Source organism: Prunus dulcis, chromosome 1, assembly GCF_902201215.1.
Source record: "Prunus dulcis chromosome 1, ALMONDv2, whole genome shotgun sequence".
NCBI classification, from domain to species: Eukaryota; Viridiplantae; Streptophyta; class Magnoliopsida; order Rosales; family Rosaceae; genus Prunus; species Prunus dulcis.
In genome coordinates, this window is record NC_047650.1 from 39931558 (window position 1) to 39943560 (window position 12003).

General features: G+C 36.3%; 2 protein-coding genes across 3 annotated transcripts; one reads left to right on the forward strand and one right to left on the reverse strand.

Moving 5' to 3' along the window:
- Positions 1-2495: 2495 nt before the first annotated feature.
- LOC117617385 (cytosolic Fe-S cluster assembly factor NBP35-like) lies at positions 2496-6370 on the forward strand. 2 transcript variants are annotated; one of them, XR_004584466.1, is made up of 6 exons: positions 2496-2612; positions 2780-2839; positions 4085-4178; positions 4339-4440; positions 5054-6054; positions 6154-6370. XR_004584466.1 is itself a non-coding variant. In XM_034347092.1 (5 exons), exons 3-5 carry the CDS (start codon positions 4142-4144, stop codon positions 5983-5985), a joined length of 1071 nt encoding a protein of 356 aa, XP_034202983.1. In that variant the 5' UTR covers positions 2496-2612; positions 2780-2839; positions 4085-4141; the 3' UTR covers positions 5986-6370. The 2 variants fall into 2 exon arrangements, 1 of the variants encoding a protein (XP_034202983.1); XM_034347092.1 differs by having other exon boundaries at positions 5054-6370.
- A 2326-nt stretch (positions 6371-8696) lies between these two features.
- LOC117616089 (protein ECERIFERUM 2) lies at positions 8697-11116 on the reverse strand. The gene is made up of 2 exons (XM_034345296.1): positions 10682-11116; positions 8697-9824 (listed from the first exon to the last, which is right to left on the reverse strand). The coding sequence occupies exons 1-2, from the start codon at positions 11096-11098 to the stop codon at positions 8961-8963; spliced, it is 1281 nt and encodes a 426-aa protein (XP_034201187.1). The 5' UTR covers positions 11099-11116; the 3' UTR covers positions 8697-8960.
- Positions 11117-12003: the final 887 nt, after the last annotated feature.

Sequence of the window (12003 nt, forward strand, 5' to 3'; positions counted from 1 at the left end):
TCTCTCTCTCTCTCTCTCTCCACTTTCCTTGTGTGGCTCTTACTGCCCATTCTTTCGGTGGCTTCAGTGGTGTTCTCTATCACGGTGGAGGTGACAACGTCGACGTCAGTGTGTTTAGCATTGGTTGCTATGCTCGTGTGTTTTGTGTTGTTGAAGTAGCCATCGAGAAATACTATTGTAGCCATGATATAGTTGTCATTTTGGCATATACAAGGATTTGGCTCCACTTCAAATTTTGGAGTTACAAAAATGGAAGTTGTCGAATTGTGTGGGTTGGGGTTTAGCAGGTGCGGCCTTAAAGATTTAGCTGGTATAGCATTATGAGTCCCTTCGGTTGCCCAAGAAGATGTGGAGCGATGAGCCTGTTTCTTTGTTTGTTTTAGTCAAATAATTCTCACAAACTCTTTAGGAGTTTGCTGTGTTTTGTATTTTAGTTTTCGGCTTTCGACACGAATGTGCTGTTTTTTGTCGCAACGCATTGGATTTGTCTTGTAAGTCTGAGTACAGGTGCTTCTGGCTGCTGAAACGGGGATTTAAGTCTTTTTTGGTTTAGGCATAATTCTTTCCATATCAAATCAACATATTGTTGTGTTTGGTCACTGGAGATATTATACCCATATTCAACACTATGACTGCTTTGTACGTTGTTCAGTTTCATCAATAATTACCATCGATTTTTCTCAAAAAAGCAAAACACGTAAGAAATAACAAAATTATGTGGGCTCCACGTTAAAATCTATAGTTGAATACCTCAAAATCAATAATGGAATCAACTAAGAGGAGTGGTTGACTCGATTACAAAAAATAATGTATGTGGGACCAACCCATATTAGATATATGGTAATAAATGTAGTCAATAAATGTTGTACATATAACATCACATTGATGACCATATCTCTAATATAAGTGAGTCCCACATACAAATAACATTACTTAAATAGTGGTTGATATCATTGTTGCTGCTATTGCTTCAAGTTACTCAAACTTAGAATTGCTTAACCTTAGTGGGTATGCTTTCAGTCCTATCGTTTAATTACATTTGATTGTTTATACTTAATCTATGAGTGCCTTATATGTGCAATCCTTGTGAAATATGTGAAGTATTTATCTTTTAGATTGCTTTTGATTACTTTTGTCATCCAAAATGCCCTTATGTGGGTCCAAAATAAGGACCGAACTGGAACTATATAAGTATAGTTTGATTAAGTTTTGCTTGTTATTTTTATTAGTCAGTTTGGGATTGCTATCACTTTTTTAAAAGGAATCTTCTGATGTGATATGAAAATTATCAATTGTAAAGTAAAGTAGTTCCATATTTGATAAAAAAATATTTTTAAAGTGTTGTTGGTATAAAAAGAAATATCAAAACTGTTTGGTAAATTTTAATATAAAACTATTGTAACTATGAATAATGATTAAAATAGACATAATGTTGAAAAATATTATGTGCTAATCATGTGGTGATGATGGAGGTGGTAGTGGTGGTGGTGGTGGTGATGAAAATTAATGATGGTATTATGAGAATTGAAAAAATTCACTAAATGCTCATCTCTGCTTCTTTTGAAAGTAGCTTAAAAGCTACCGTCAAAAGGCCATTGCTTTTAAAATAATCATAATATTATATTTTTACCAAATACCTTAAACAACTTAACTTTAGGTCCCGTTTGGTTCGCGGAAAAGGTTTGATGGGAAATATTTCCCATGTCTTTTCCCAATGAATGAGAAATAGAAGATTTCTTTCCCATGTTTGACAATGTTGGGAAAGTAACCAAGAAATATCACTTTATTATATTTCCTATGTTTGGAATGTAAAAAAAAGTATGTTTAATTTTCCAATTATACTAATATGAAATCAAATAAAACAAATGCATTTAATGCTATATTGTAATTATAAATTGTTAATACGGACAAAATAGTCATGAATAATGTGCATTTAACTCATCTTCCCAATGTTTCCCATGGGAAGGGAAAATGAAACTCAAGAGGGCAGGACGGTTACATTTCCCCCCTATTTTTCCATGTACCAGACAACTATTTCTCATGATTGAACTTACCAAACATGGTAAAACAATTAATTTTCCATCCCAAGCCTCCTTTACCATGAACCAAACACATCCTTAAAGTGAAGCAGGTTTTTGGCCCAAAAAAATCACAAACGGGCCTTAGGCTATAAGAGTAAAGTAAAGCCTAAAACCTTCTCTAATCTGCAAGAATTCTATAGCGATGGCCTTATATATGGTCCTTGGGTGAGGCCTTACTTTTTAATTGTTAGATCAAATTGGTTAGCCATTCGATTAAATTGGTTAACATGATTTAACAGTTAAGAGATATAACCTCACCTTTGACATAGACGTGAGCAAAACAGAAAGAAGAGAACAAATTGATCGAATAAGCTTAGGGCCCATTTGGCTCGGGGTGTATTTGGATTTGGGTACGTGGCTTTGTATTTGGGCTTAAATACCAAGAGGATTTTGTAAACCCAAATTGAGGGATATAACTTATGAACTGCATCGCTCCCTCTCTCTCCCTCTCGCCTTCTTTTGCTCACCGTCTCTCTGTCCTTTTCGCGCTCTCTCTCTTGCTTTCAACTTGGTCGCTCTCTCTCAGCTCAGGTAGACAGTTCTCCCTCCTCTTTCTCTATTACATATTATCTGGTCGGTATTTCGTGGGGGTGAATATGAATTTGAACTTTCATTGAAGTAGGAAATTTTGGTTGTGGGGATTTGGTTTGTTGATTTTACTGAATTCTGTGTTTTTATTATGTGCTATTTTTGTGCAGGTTGGAACTCCAATTTGTACTGTTGATATTGCAGAAAAGGGGCTGAAGGTATCCGTTAAGGTATGATATTGCAGCGAACTTGGTTTGTGTATAGTTGCAGCAATATTTTTACGCCTTTAAGGGGGATGGGCTTCTATTCTAGTTATGTTCAGATGTCATTATATTAGAAGAAAATATTACAGAGCATTAAAGTTGATCAATGATGTTTTTCTAATCTTTATGCAAACTGCTTTGCCCCATTCTTTGTGTTTTGAAGATTTCCAGTCTTTGTTGTGTTTATGTCCAAATACAAGTGTTTACTGCTAAATTGCTAATGGGTTGGTTGTGTGACCTCATGCTTCTCATTATTCACTTATTGCTTGGGCTTTTCGGATCTGTCTTAAAACGGACTCTCAGTCTCAGAGCTTCTGAAGTTTATTAGCTGCCAAACAAATGTCATGTCCCAATCATCCCATAGTGAAAAAATAGAATAGGTTATACTAAATATCTGATAATAATTCGAGAGGGACATATTGTGTCCAAAATGAATAGTTATGATATTATGATGTCATGAACTTTCTGTTACTTTGTGATTGAACAATTGCAATCACACTAATTGTGTACGCCTCCCTCTATAGTTCTCTATGCAGCTGTAAAGAAAATTTTGTTTTTAAGCCCCTTCTCGGGAAAAAAACAGTAATCTTAACCTTGTTTGTTTCCCTCCCTGTACTTCCCAAATCCCAGTTCTCCATCTCTTTTTTTTAAGGTCAAGTTCCAGTCATCTGCATGTCTTAGTTTCTTAAATTACTTTAGGTGTTTCACATAGATAGGACAAAATTCAGCAATATGAGGAATTGAAGATGTTTGGTCGTCGAGAGAGTTACTTAGGTGATAGCTGCTTTGGTTATTGTCAAAAACAGGGGCATTGAAACCTTCTTAAAAATCAGCATAGAAAGTGGATTAGGTTTAATCCCCCAGGATGTTATAGTTCTATTGTTAGCAAGCAAAAGTAAAAGGCAAAACATGATACTTTGGTGCATGTCAAAACAGGGGCATTTCTCTTTGTTCAGCAGAAAATAAGTGATTCTCTAAAATCCTCAAAATACTGACCTCCAGATTGTGTTTCCCCTCTTCTGCTGCTTCTTTTTAATCTTTTAATTTAATAGGTATAGTACAGTGCACATGCAAGCTTTGAACATGCTAGAATATGTTACATCGTCATGTGCCCTTATATAGCATGACTGTAGCTGCCACATGATCTCAGTTTTTCTGTAGCAAAGGCCCTTTTCTTTATTCTGACACTCTCTCCCTCCCTCAAAATCAAAGGCATTTACAGTAAAGCCAAGCCAATACTTAAAAGGAAAAGCGAGACCCCCAATCGTCATGGAGAATAGTGAAATTCCCGAAAACGCCAATGAACGTATGTCTTTCTTCATAATCTCAATTCTCAAGTTTTTCTGGGTTTTGTTTAGTTGAGCTGTCTTAATTTCTTCCTCATCTTTTTATAATAATAATAATTATTATTTTTTACTTTTTTTTAAAAAATTTTAATTTGTGGGATTTTTTATATTTTTTTTCAGATTGTCCAGGTCCTCAGTCCGATTCTGCTGGAAAATCTGATGCATGCGAAGGATGCCCAAATCAACAAATTTGTGCTACTGCTCCAAAGGGGCCTGACCCAGGTTTCATTTCACTCTTTTACTGCTGAAGCTATGCTTTTGTTCGGCTTTAGCTGCAAACTTCAACTTTTTTTTGGTTAATTATGGCCAGTGATTCTTGTAAGTTATTTTTTTATGTTGCTCTGAGTTATTCAAGTATGATACGCATTTAGATGAACAAGCCAAAGTGGATGCTTTTATGTGAATGTCATGAAATTGTTGATTCAGATCAATCATGAATAATTTGGCCCTAGTAATCTTTGCACATCTGAATAATAGCATAATTTTTTCATTTGACCGCACTTGATATGTAGCATTTCTTTGGAGCTATGAATTAAATTAAAACACTTCATATGCATCAAAATAATCTCAAGCTTGTTTCTTCTTATATTTTATGTGCTGCCTCCAAAGTTCGAATGTAATTTTGTAATTATGTGGCTTATACCTTAGTAGATGGTGTTGTTGTTGCGGGGAGGGGGATAAATTAGTAATAACCCCTCTGTGATTTTCTTCATTTGTGCAACTGTGCAAGTTTTGGTTCCATGTCGACATTCTTTTTCCTCCATAAAAAACCATCTTATATGACTCAAGGATGATGTGCTTTTGTATTCATGATTTGTATATTGTTTTTGTACAGACGTGGTTGCAATTGCAGAAAGGATGGCCACTGTAAAGCATAAGATACTGGTTTTATCAGGAAAAGGTGGAGTTGGCAAGAGCACATTCTCTGCCCAACTTGCATTTGCACTAGCTGCTATGGACTTCCAGGTGGGTCTTCTTGACATTGACATTTGTGGCCCGAGCATCCCGAAGATGCTTGGCCTAGAAGGCCAAGAAATCCACCAGAGCAACCTTGGCTGGTCTCCAGTCTATGTTGAGTCCAACCTTGGGGTCATGTCAATTGGGTTCATGCTTCCAGAACCTGATGAAGCAGTTATATGGAGGGGACCGCGCAAAAATGCGCTCATTAAGCAATTCTTGAAGGATGTTTATTGGGGTGAGCTTGATTTTCTAGTAGTTGATGCTCCTCCTGGGACCTCAGATGAGCACATTTCAATTGTTCAATACCTCGATGCTGGTTCAATAGATGGTGCAATCATAGTCACCACTCCACAACAGGTCTCCCTGATTGATGTTCGGAAAGAAGTAAGTTTCTGCAAGAAAGTTGGGGTTCAGGTCCTTGGGATTGTTGAGAACATGAGTGGCTTGTGCCAGCCAGTGATGGATTTCAAATTTTTGAGAATGACAGAGACCGGTGAGCAAATAGACGTCACAGAATGGGCAAGGGAGCATCTGAAAGAGAGAACACCAGAATTTTTAAACATAATAGCTTGCACTGAAGTGTTTGATAGTAGCGGTGGTGGAGCCGAAAGAATGTGCAGGGAAATGGGGGTGCCTTTTCTGGGGAAGGTACCATTGGACCCCCAGCTTTGCAAGGCAGCTGAAGAAGGTAGATCTTGTTTTGTTGATCAGAAGTGCGGGGTGAGTGCACCTGCACTGAAGAAAATCATAGATAAAATGATGGAAAATCCGGGATTATCTAGAATGTTGGTAGACAACGATGCATAGGTGATTAGCTTCACCAAGTGATCTTCGTAGATCAAGATTTTGTTCGAGTTTTACCTCAACACTTTAATGGTTGTGTACAATTTTTTTTTTTGGCATGTGAATTGTCTTTTTGTTATATGGAATTTATAGAACAATTTTATTTGTTTTATTTTTAATTTCTTTTGTATGATATCACAATTTTCTTGACCATGAATCCTCGTAAATGTATTATTTGTAGGGTGGATTTGGATTTGGACTCCCAAATCCAAATTCAACTGTTTAGGTATGTATTAATTGCATGGATTTGTATTTGGGCTAAATCCTGAGAGGATTTTCGACTGACAGATGCTTACCAAGTTCATCCCTTTCAAATTATTGTTATTATTATGCTTAACCTTTTTCTAAATTTGTTTACTTATTCTATAAATTGAAAAAATTACAGATCTTTAAGATACAGGTATTCCATTTGGACGTATGGAAGGTATACATTCCATTTGGACGTTAGAAGTGACCCATCACCCTTCTATGGAGGAGTATTATCTTTGATTGGCAGTTGAATGGGACAATCACTGATAATGCTCTGGTAACAGGGCTCAAGGCACTCTTCAAGCCTCGACTCTGGTGCGTTGTGTAAGGATCACTGACAGTGGGATGCAGCGTGTGTTCGAGCAACCCAAAACGAACAAGGGTGAGTATTTGAAACTTTGTATTTTCTATATTCCTGAATTGAGCAAGTCTGTTTCCTGCTTATGATTTTGTATATCAGTGTACCTCTCCTTTTTTCAGTGACAATAATTTTAAAAAAAGATGTTTTTGTGCTGCTTTCTCTTAGAATATAATGTTAAGTTACGTATGAGTCCTGGGACTACTTTCATATAGGGGCTTTTTGTAGTAAGCCACAAATGACTACTGTTTCATATATGGTTTCTATGAAAAACATTTCTTATGTGCCTCCTATTAAAACTAAAAGTGAAAATCCCGTTCGCCATAAGATATCAAACAGAGTGGCTATAAAACTTGATGAAGTTATTGTATGTTGCTGTTCTGGGCTTTTAATTGGCGGACACCTTTAGTTATATGCCAGTCTGTGTGTTGTCGTGTCTAATACAATGTCAAGAACTATGGAGTGAATAAGTTTTGGATTAATATGCAGCTCTTGATACTGAACATGTTTCAGTGTTTTGTTGTAGATTTTGCTTATTGATCACGTAACTGATATTGCAAGTCAGCATAGTTTTTATCTTGTAAACTGGTAGTGCTCTTTACGGATATTTTGCCTCTTGTATTCATCATGCTAAGTGTTTGTCAGGAGAATAGGTATCAATTTTGCCTTATTGGCCAGTGGAAAGATATTGCATATTCGTTTTGCTGTTGTTTGTGGATTAGAATCTACCAGGGTTGGTTGGCTGTTCAGAAATGGGCACAAGCTATTTAATTCGTGCTTGGTTGCCACAGTAAGGATTTGTATTAACTTGAGGAACTTGCAGCTTGTAAAGCTGTAGATACTCTCCTGAGGAAGGAAAATGAAAATGAAAAAAAGAAGAAAAAAGAACGGAATAATAGAGCTGAGATGAGGTTACAAGAGAAAGATTGATTGAGATAGGGAAAGGTGAATGACAGTCTGTGGAATGTTGTCCTCGATAAATAACAGTTGCATCCATAAATTTTTTTATTTATAATGTTTTGTGCTTTTTGATTTCTTTCTTTGCATCTGTAAAAATGTCAGCAACAACTAATGTGTTGAATTTTAAGTGTTTCATTATTCTTTTTATTTGAGAAAACATTTACTCATATTATTACTTTGGAAAATATTTATTCATATTTTTACATTGAAAAATATTTATGCATATACCTTTGGGGGAAAAAAAAAAGTTCAAACTATTTCTTAAATTGATAAAAAAAAAAAAATTTAATAAACAAGCCCTAAGCACGTTATTTATTTATTTTAAACTTGTTTTAAGCGGGGCGTCTTTTTCTCTCCCCCTCACCTGAGGACTTGAAAATGAGGATTTGTGAAGACCTCTTTAATAAAGTCATTGAATTAATCTAACGGCACATGTAGTTAGTGGTAGCCCTAACTCATGAGCCTTGTTTTTCTCAAACCCGTTTAATTTGCAAACCCAAAAAATAAATAAATAAAAATAAAAAATCCACGGTTAGCGCCAACTGTGAATTGCAGGGAAGGGACAAGCATTAAACGTGTTTTTTTTTTCAAAGACCACTAACTATATGCGTCGTTAGATTAATCCAATGGCTGTTATCAAAAAGGTCTTCACATGTCCTCATTTTTAGGTTCTTAGATGAGCGGGACTGGTCAATATAGAATGGGGACGAACTTTGCATTATCTTGAATTGTTTGCAAGTAACATTTTTTTTCCAAGAGCGATTTCTAAATTATTCTAATGCACGAGAATGGGATCAAACTCGATACACACACTTAGAGCGGTTTTTATTATTACATCATAACAATATGAGGGTAGACTATTGGAGAAACACTTGTGTGAAACGGGGACAACATTGTTTTGCTATTCCCGATCAATCGCGGTATGTCATACGTGATAATTTTTCCAAGTGGTAGTTTGTGATTGGATAAGGATGGCAAAACACCCAGTTTCACACAAGTTGAAGTTTGTATGATATTATTGGCATACCATATAGTGTAATTGTTGATTTTATGCGAGCCTCATCTTTGTTTTGATTCCCAAAGTGTTAGTAAACACTGTAGTGACTGATTCTGTGAATGAGAGTGACTTCCATTATTTCCACTCCCATTCTATGTTCATAATCATACCACTAAAGTATTGGTACAATAAAGATCAGTTAATAAGCTCATAAGTTAACAACCTTCTCTTCAAAATTTGCTAGCCATATGATCACATAAGCAAGCAATTTTCTTTCATCTCTTTTTTTTCTTTCTGTGGTTGTAACCAAGCAAACTTCATTGTTTCTTTCTTTTCTACTTTTCTTTTTTATTTATTTACTTAACCAAGCAGTTTTCAGGCAGTACTCCATTCTCTTTGGAGCTCAGTTTTCAGCTGCGCAACTTCATTTTCAGGCAGAACCACAGTCACTAGTCGGCCGCCATGAATATTAGCGTCCTCTTTGCCATATTTTGGCCCTGGAAGCACCAAAACAACCCCTTCATCACCAACCCCATTAATGCTATAATTTGCATAAACTGGTTTTTGTCCCTTCAATTCAAGCCCATAAATCTCTGCCTCTTCCAAATTCACAAATGTCAAATTTGCTCCATATGCTATGAAGTCTGAACTCCCACTCTCCAACCCTTTCATTTCCTCAACTATTCCTTTCTCTTCTGCCCTTCTGTTCAAAATCAGCTCCACCAACTCTGAGACATCAGCTTCTGTGACCAAGAAATCAGCTTCAACTGTGCACAAAACTATGTTGTTACTTGGAATTTCATATTCTCTTTCATGGGAATTTGTGCAAATTGTCACCCTTCTTGTCTGCTCTGAGTTTTCCTTAATTTTCGACAAGGATTTCCAAATTATAGCAGAAAGAACTTCAAACGCCGAGAACTTGGTTGATTGGTTTGAGAGCAAATGATCAAGTTTCTTGGCGGAAACATGAAAAGTATGTTTCCTCATCTTGCAGTTGTTGGGTGTCACCCAGTAATCTCCTACTGAATCAACCCTTTTCAGAGAAGATGATGTGTTAGGGGTTGAAAGTGCTGGGAATTCAGGTTTTCCAGGAACTGGCACGTGCAGAGGCTTGAGTGGCAGGTGACCTGCCATGATCTTCCCCCACATGTTGATGAATGCTGAGGCAGAAAATGCATCTCCAAGAACACTGGCCCAGCTCAGCCCCACCGACATTCCTCCACATTTGAACCAAGTGAACTGCTTAGAAGAAATCACCACATCAAAAAGAGAAAAAAGAAGAAGAAGAAGAAAAGAGCAGTGACATTAGAGGGAAGAACCATGTAATTTGAAAAAAGAAAAAGAAAAAAGAGAGTTTGTTTTCTTCTATTTCTAAAGAGAAAACTTGTTAGTTTAGGTAAATTTCCCCTCTAACAAACAATACATGAATGACTTAAAAACATTTTGCTTTCACATGTAATTTTTGTATTAGTTTATACTAATATCCTAAATTTTCGGCCTCCAACATTATAATTCTAATTCTGCCCGTATATGAGAACATAAATAACAGTTGCCCTACTCTAAACCCCTTTTCTATTTTCTAATTCATTGCACCTCTTTTTTTCACTATTTATCAGAACTTTTGCAATGAAGGCCGCAACGCAAGAGAAGTGGTAATCATCCCTTCCTCGTACCTACTCATCACATGTTACTTAGACAATGAAATAATTGTGAGGAGATGATATAACTCATATCATTGAAGTCTCCCCATCTATATAGGCACCGACAAAATTAAAAGAGATATAGAATTAATAGAAACACAAAAGATATGTAGAAGTAATGATTTAATTTTTTTTATAGAATATATACAATTTAATTGAAAAGTAATAGCAAATTATAAATTTAACAAATAGATAGTAAATACCAAAAATAAGTGGTTGAGCTAGAATATAGGAAGAGAAAATCTTGAGTCAAAGCAAACTTTCCACTTCCCCGATTGGTAAACTTGTGAAGAAATTTGCATCAGATATGGTTTGCTTTAGTTTCTAGATTTGAGATTTTGGCAAATTCCTCTTTCCTTTGTCTATTTTTACTTGAAAAGCTAAGCTATAAATTACCTGTAAAAAGACCAAAGGAGAGAAACCAAGATCAGGACCAAGGGCTTGGTTATAAGTAAGACCATCAAAGAGAGAAGAATCCTCCGTGGCCATGGCCAGCCATTGATCCATAGCTTCCTCAGAATATGCCTCTACAATTCTCACACCACTATCATTGCACTTGATGAAGGGCCTGCCGGTTTCGGATCGCCGAATCCTCCCGGAGGCAGTGAAGTAGAGCTGCAGCAGATGAAACGTAGGTTTCTTCAGGTCATATATTGTGAGCCCTTCAACTGCATCACTCTTGAAGAAGTAGAGCCCTTCGATGTAATGAAGCTTCATGGCCAAGTCCATGTCTGTGAGCTCATGGACCATGTTTTGCTCAGCTGTCGCGGTGGCTGGCACAACTGTGGAGAGCCTCAAGCCTGTTGAAATCATTTTTAGTGAAACAAAATGGTGTCTAATTCATGGCATGTTCAATGAAAACCTTGTGATGGAACTATATAGCTAGCTAGGAGGAGTATGATTTGGTTGTTGCTACTGCTTTTAATGTAGACAATATTTTGTAGCTGGATATGTTCTAGATCGCCTTTTATTGGATAAATATTTGTATGTAATCGTAATACAGTTGCGTGGAAAACAACAGGAAATCTTTTATGTGACATGATTTTGTCTAAGAATTCTTATCCATGCAGGCATTGGAAACACCAACACTATTTTTTTTTCAAATTTTTGACGTGGGACTTTATTCATCAATAAATAATACCTTAGTTGTAATGGGAATAACACTGTTTTGCTATACCCAATTAATAATGATAGATCACGTAAAATATATTATCACTCGTGTCATAGTATTATTGGCCAAAGATAATAAAAAAGTGTTATCCCCATTTCATGAAAGTCTTTCTCCAGTTGTTTGACATAAATCAGATTTAGAACATAGACTTATGATAAATGTTGTACAACTAAAAGAAATTGAAGGTACTCTTTTCACAGAATCAAGAAGTGCCCATCTAAAAATAATTTTAATTGTTTTCATTTCATGTGATGAGTGAGATAAAATACATCGAATATGGTTGAGTTGGGTACACTGTATAGAAAACCAAAATACACCTCCTTCCACCGAACTGGGTGGAAGCATTGATTTCTCCCATCTCACCTAGTTATGAACTCGCCTCCTTCAAGATATAGCTGGAAGTTGGAACTCTGGAGTTAGTTGTTTGTCTTTCCTCAGTTTTAAATTAATGTTTGCTTCTCCTCCCTCTTATATCGACCCTGCAGCTAACCTAATTAAAAACTTGCCTCCTAAGTAGCTGGCAGTTGGAACCTAGAACTCGTCTCTT

What these genes read in the sequence shown, in the direction of transcription:
- LOC117616089 (XM_034345296.1), bottom strand. Translation starts at nt 11,098, where the DNA reads ATGATTTCAACAGGCTTGAGGCTCTCCACAGTTGTGCCAGCCACCGCG. An exon ending in CTCCTTTGGTCTTTTTACAG is followed by an intron (nt 9,825 to 10,681) that starts GTAATTTATAGC and finishes TCTTCTAAGCAG; the next exon opens with TTCACTTGGTTCAAATGTGG.
- LOC117617385 (XM_034347092.1), top strand. Translation starts at nt 4,142, where the DNA reads ATGGAGAATAGTGAAATTCCCGAAAACGCCAATGAAC. An exon ending in TCCCGAAAACGCCAATGAAC is followed by an intron (nt 4,179 to 4,338) that starts GTATGTCTTTCT and finishes ATTTTTTTTCAG; the next exon opens with ATTGTCCAGGTCCTCAGTCC. An exon ending in TCCAAAGGGGCCTGACCCAG is followed by an intron (nt 4,441 to 5,053) that starts GTTTCATTTCAC and finishes GTTTTTGTACAG; the next exon opens with ACGTGGTTGCAATTGCAGAA.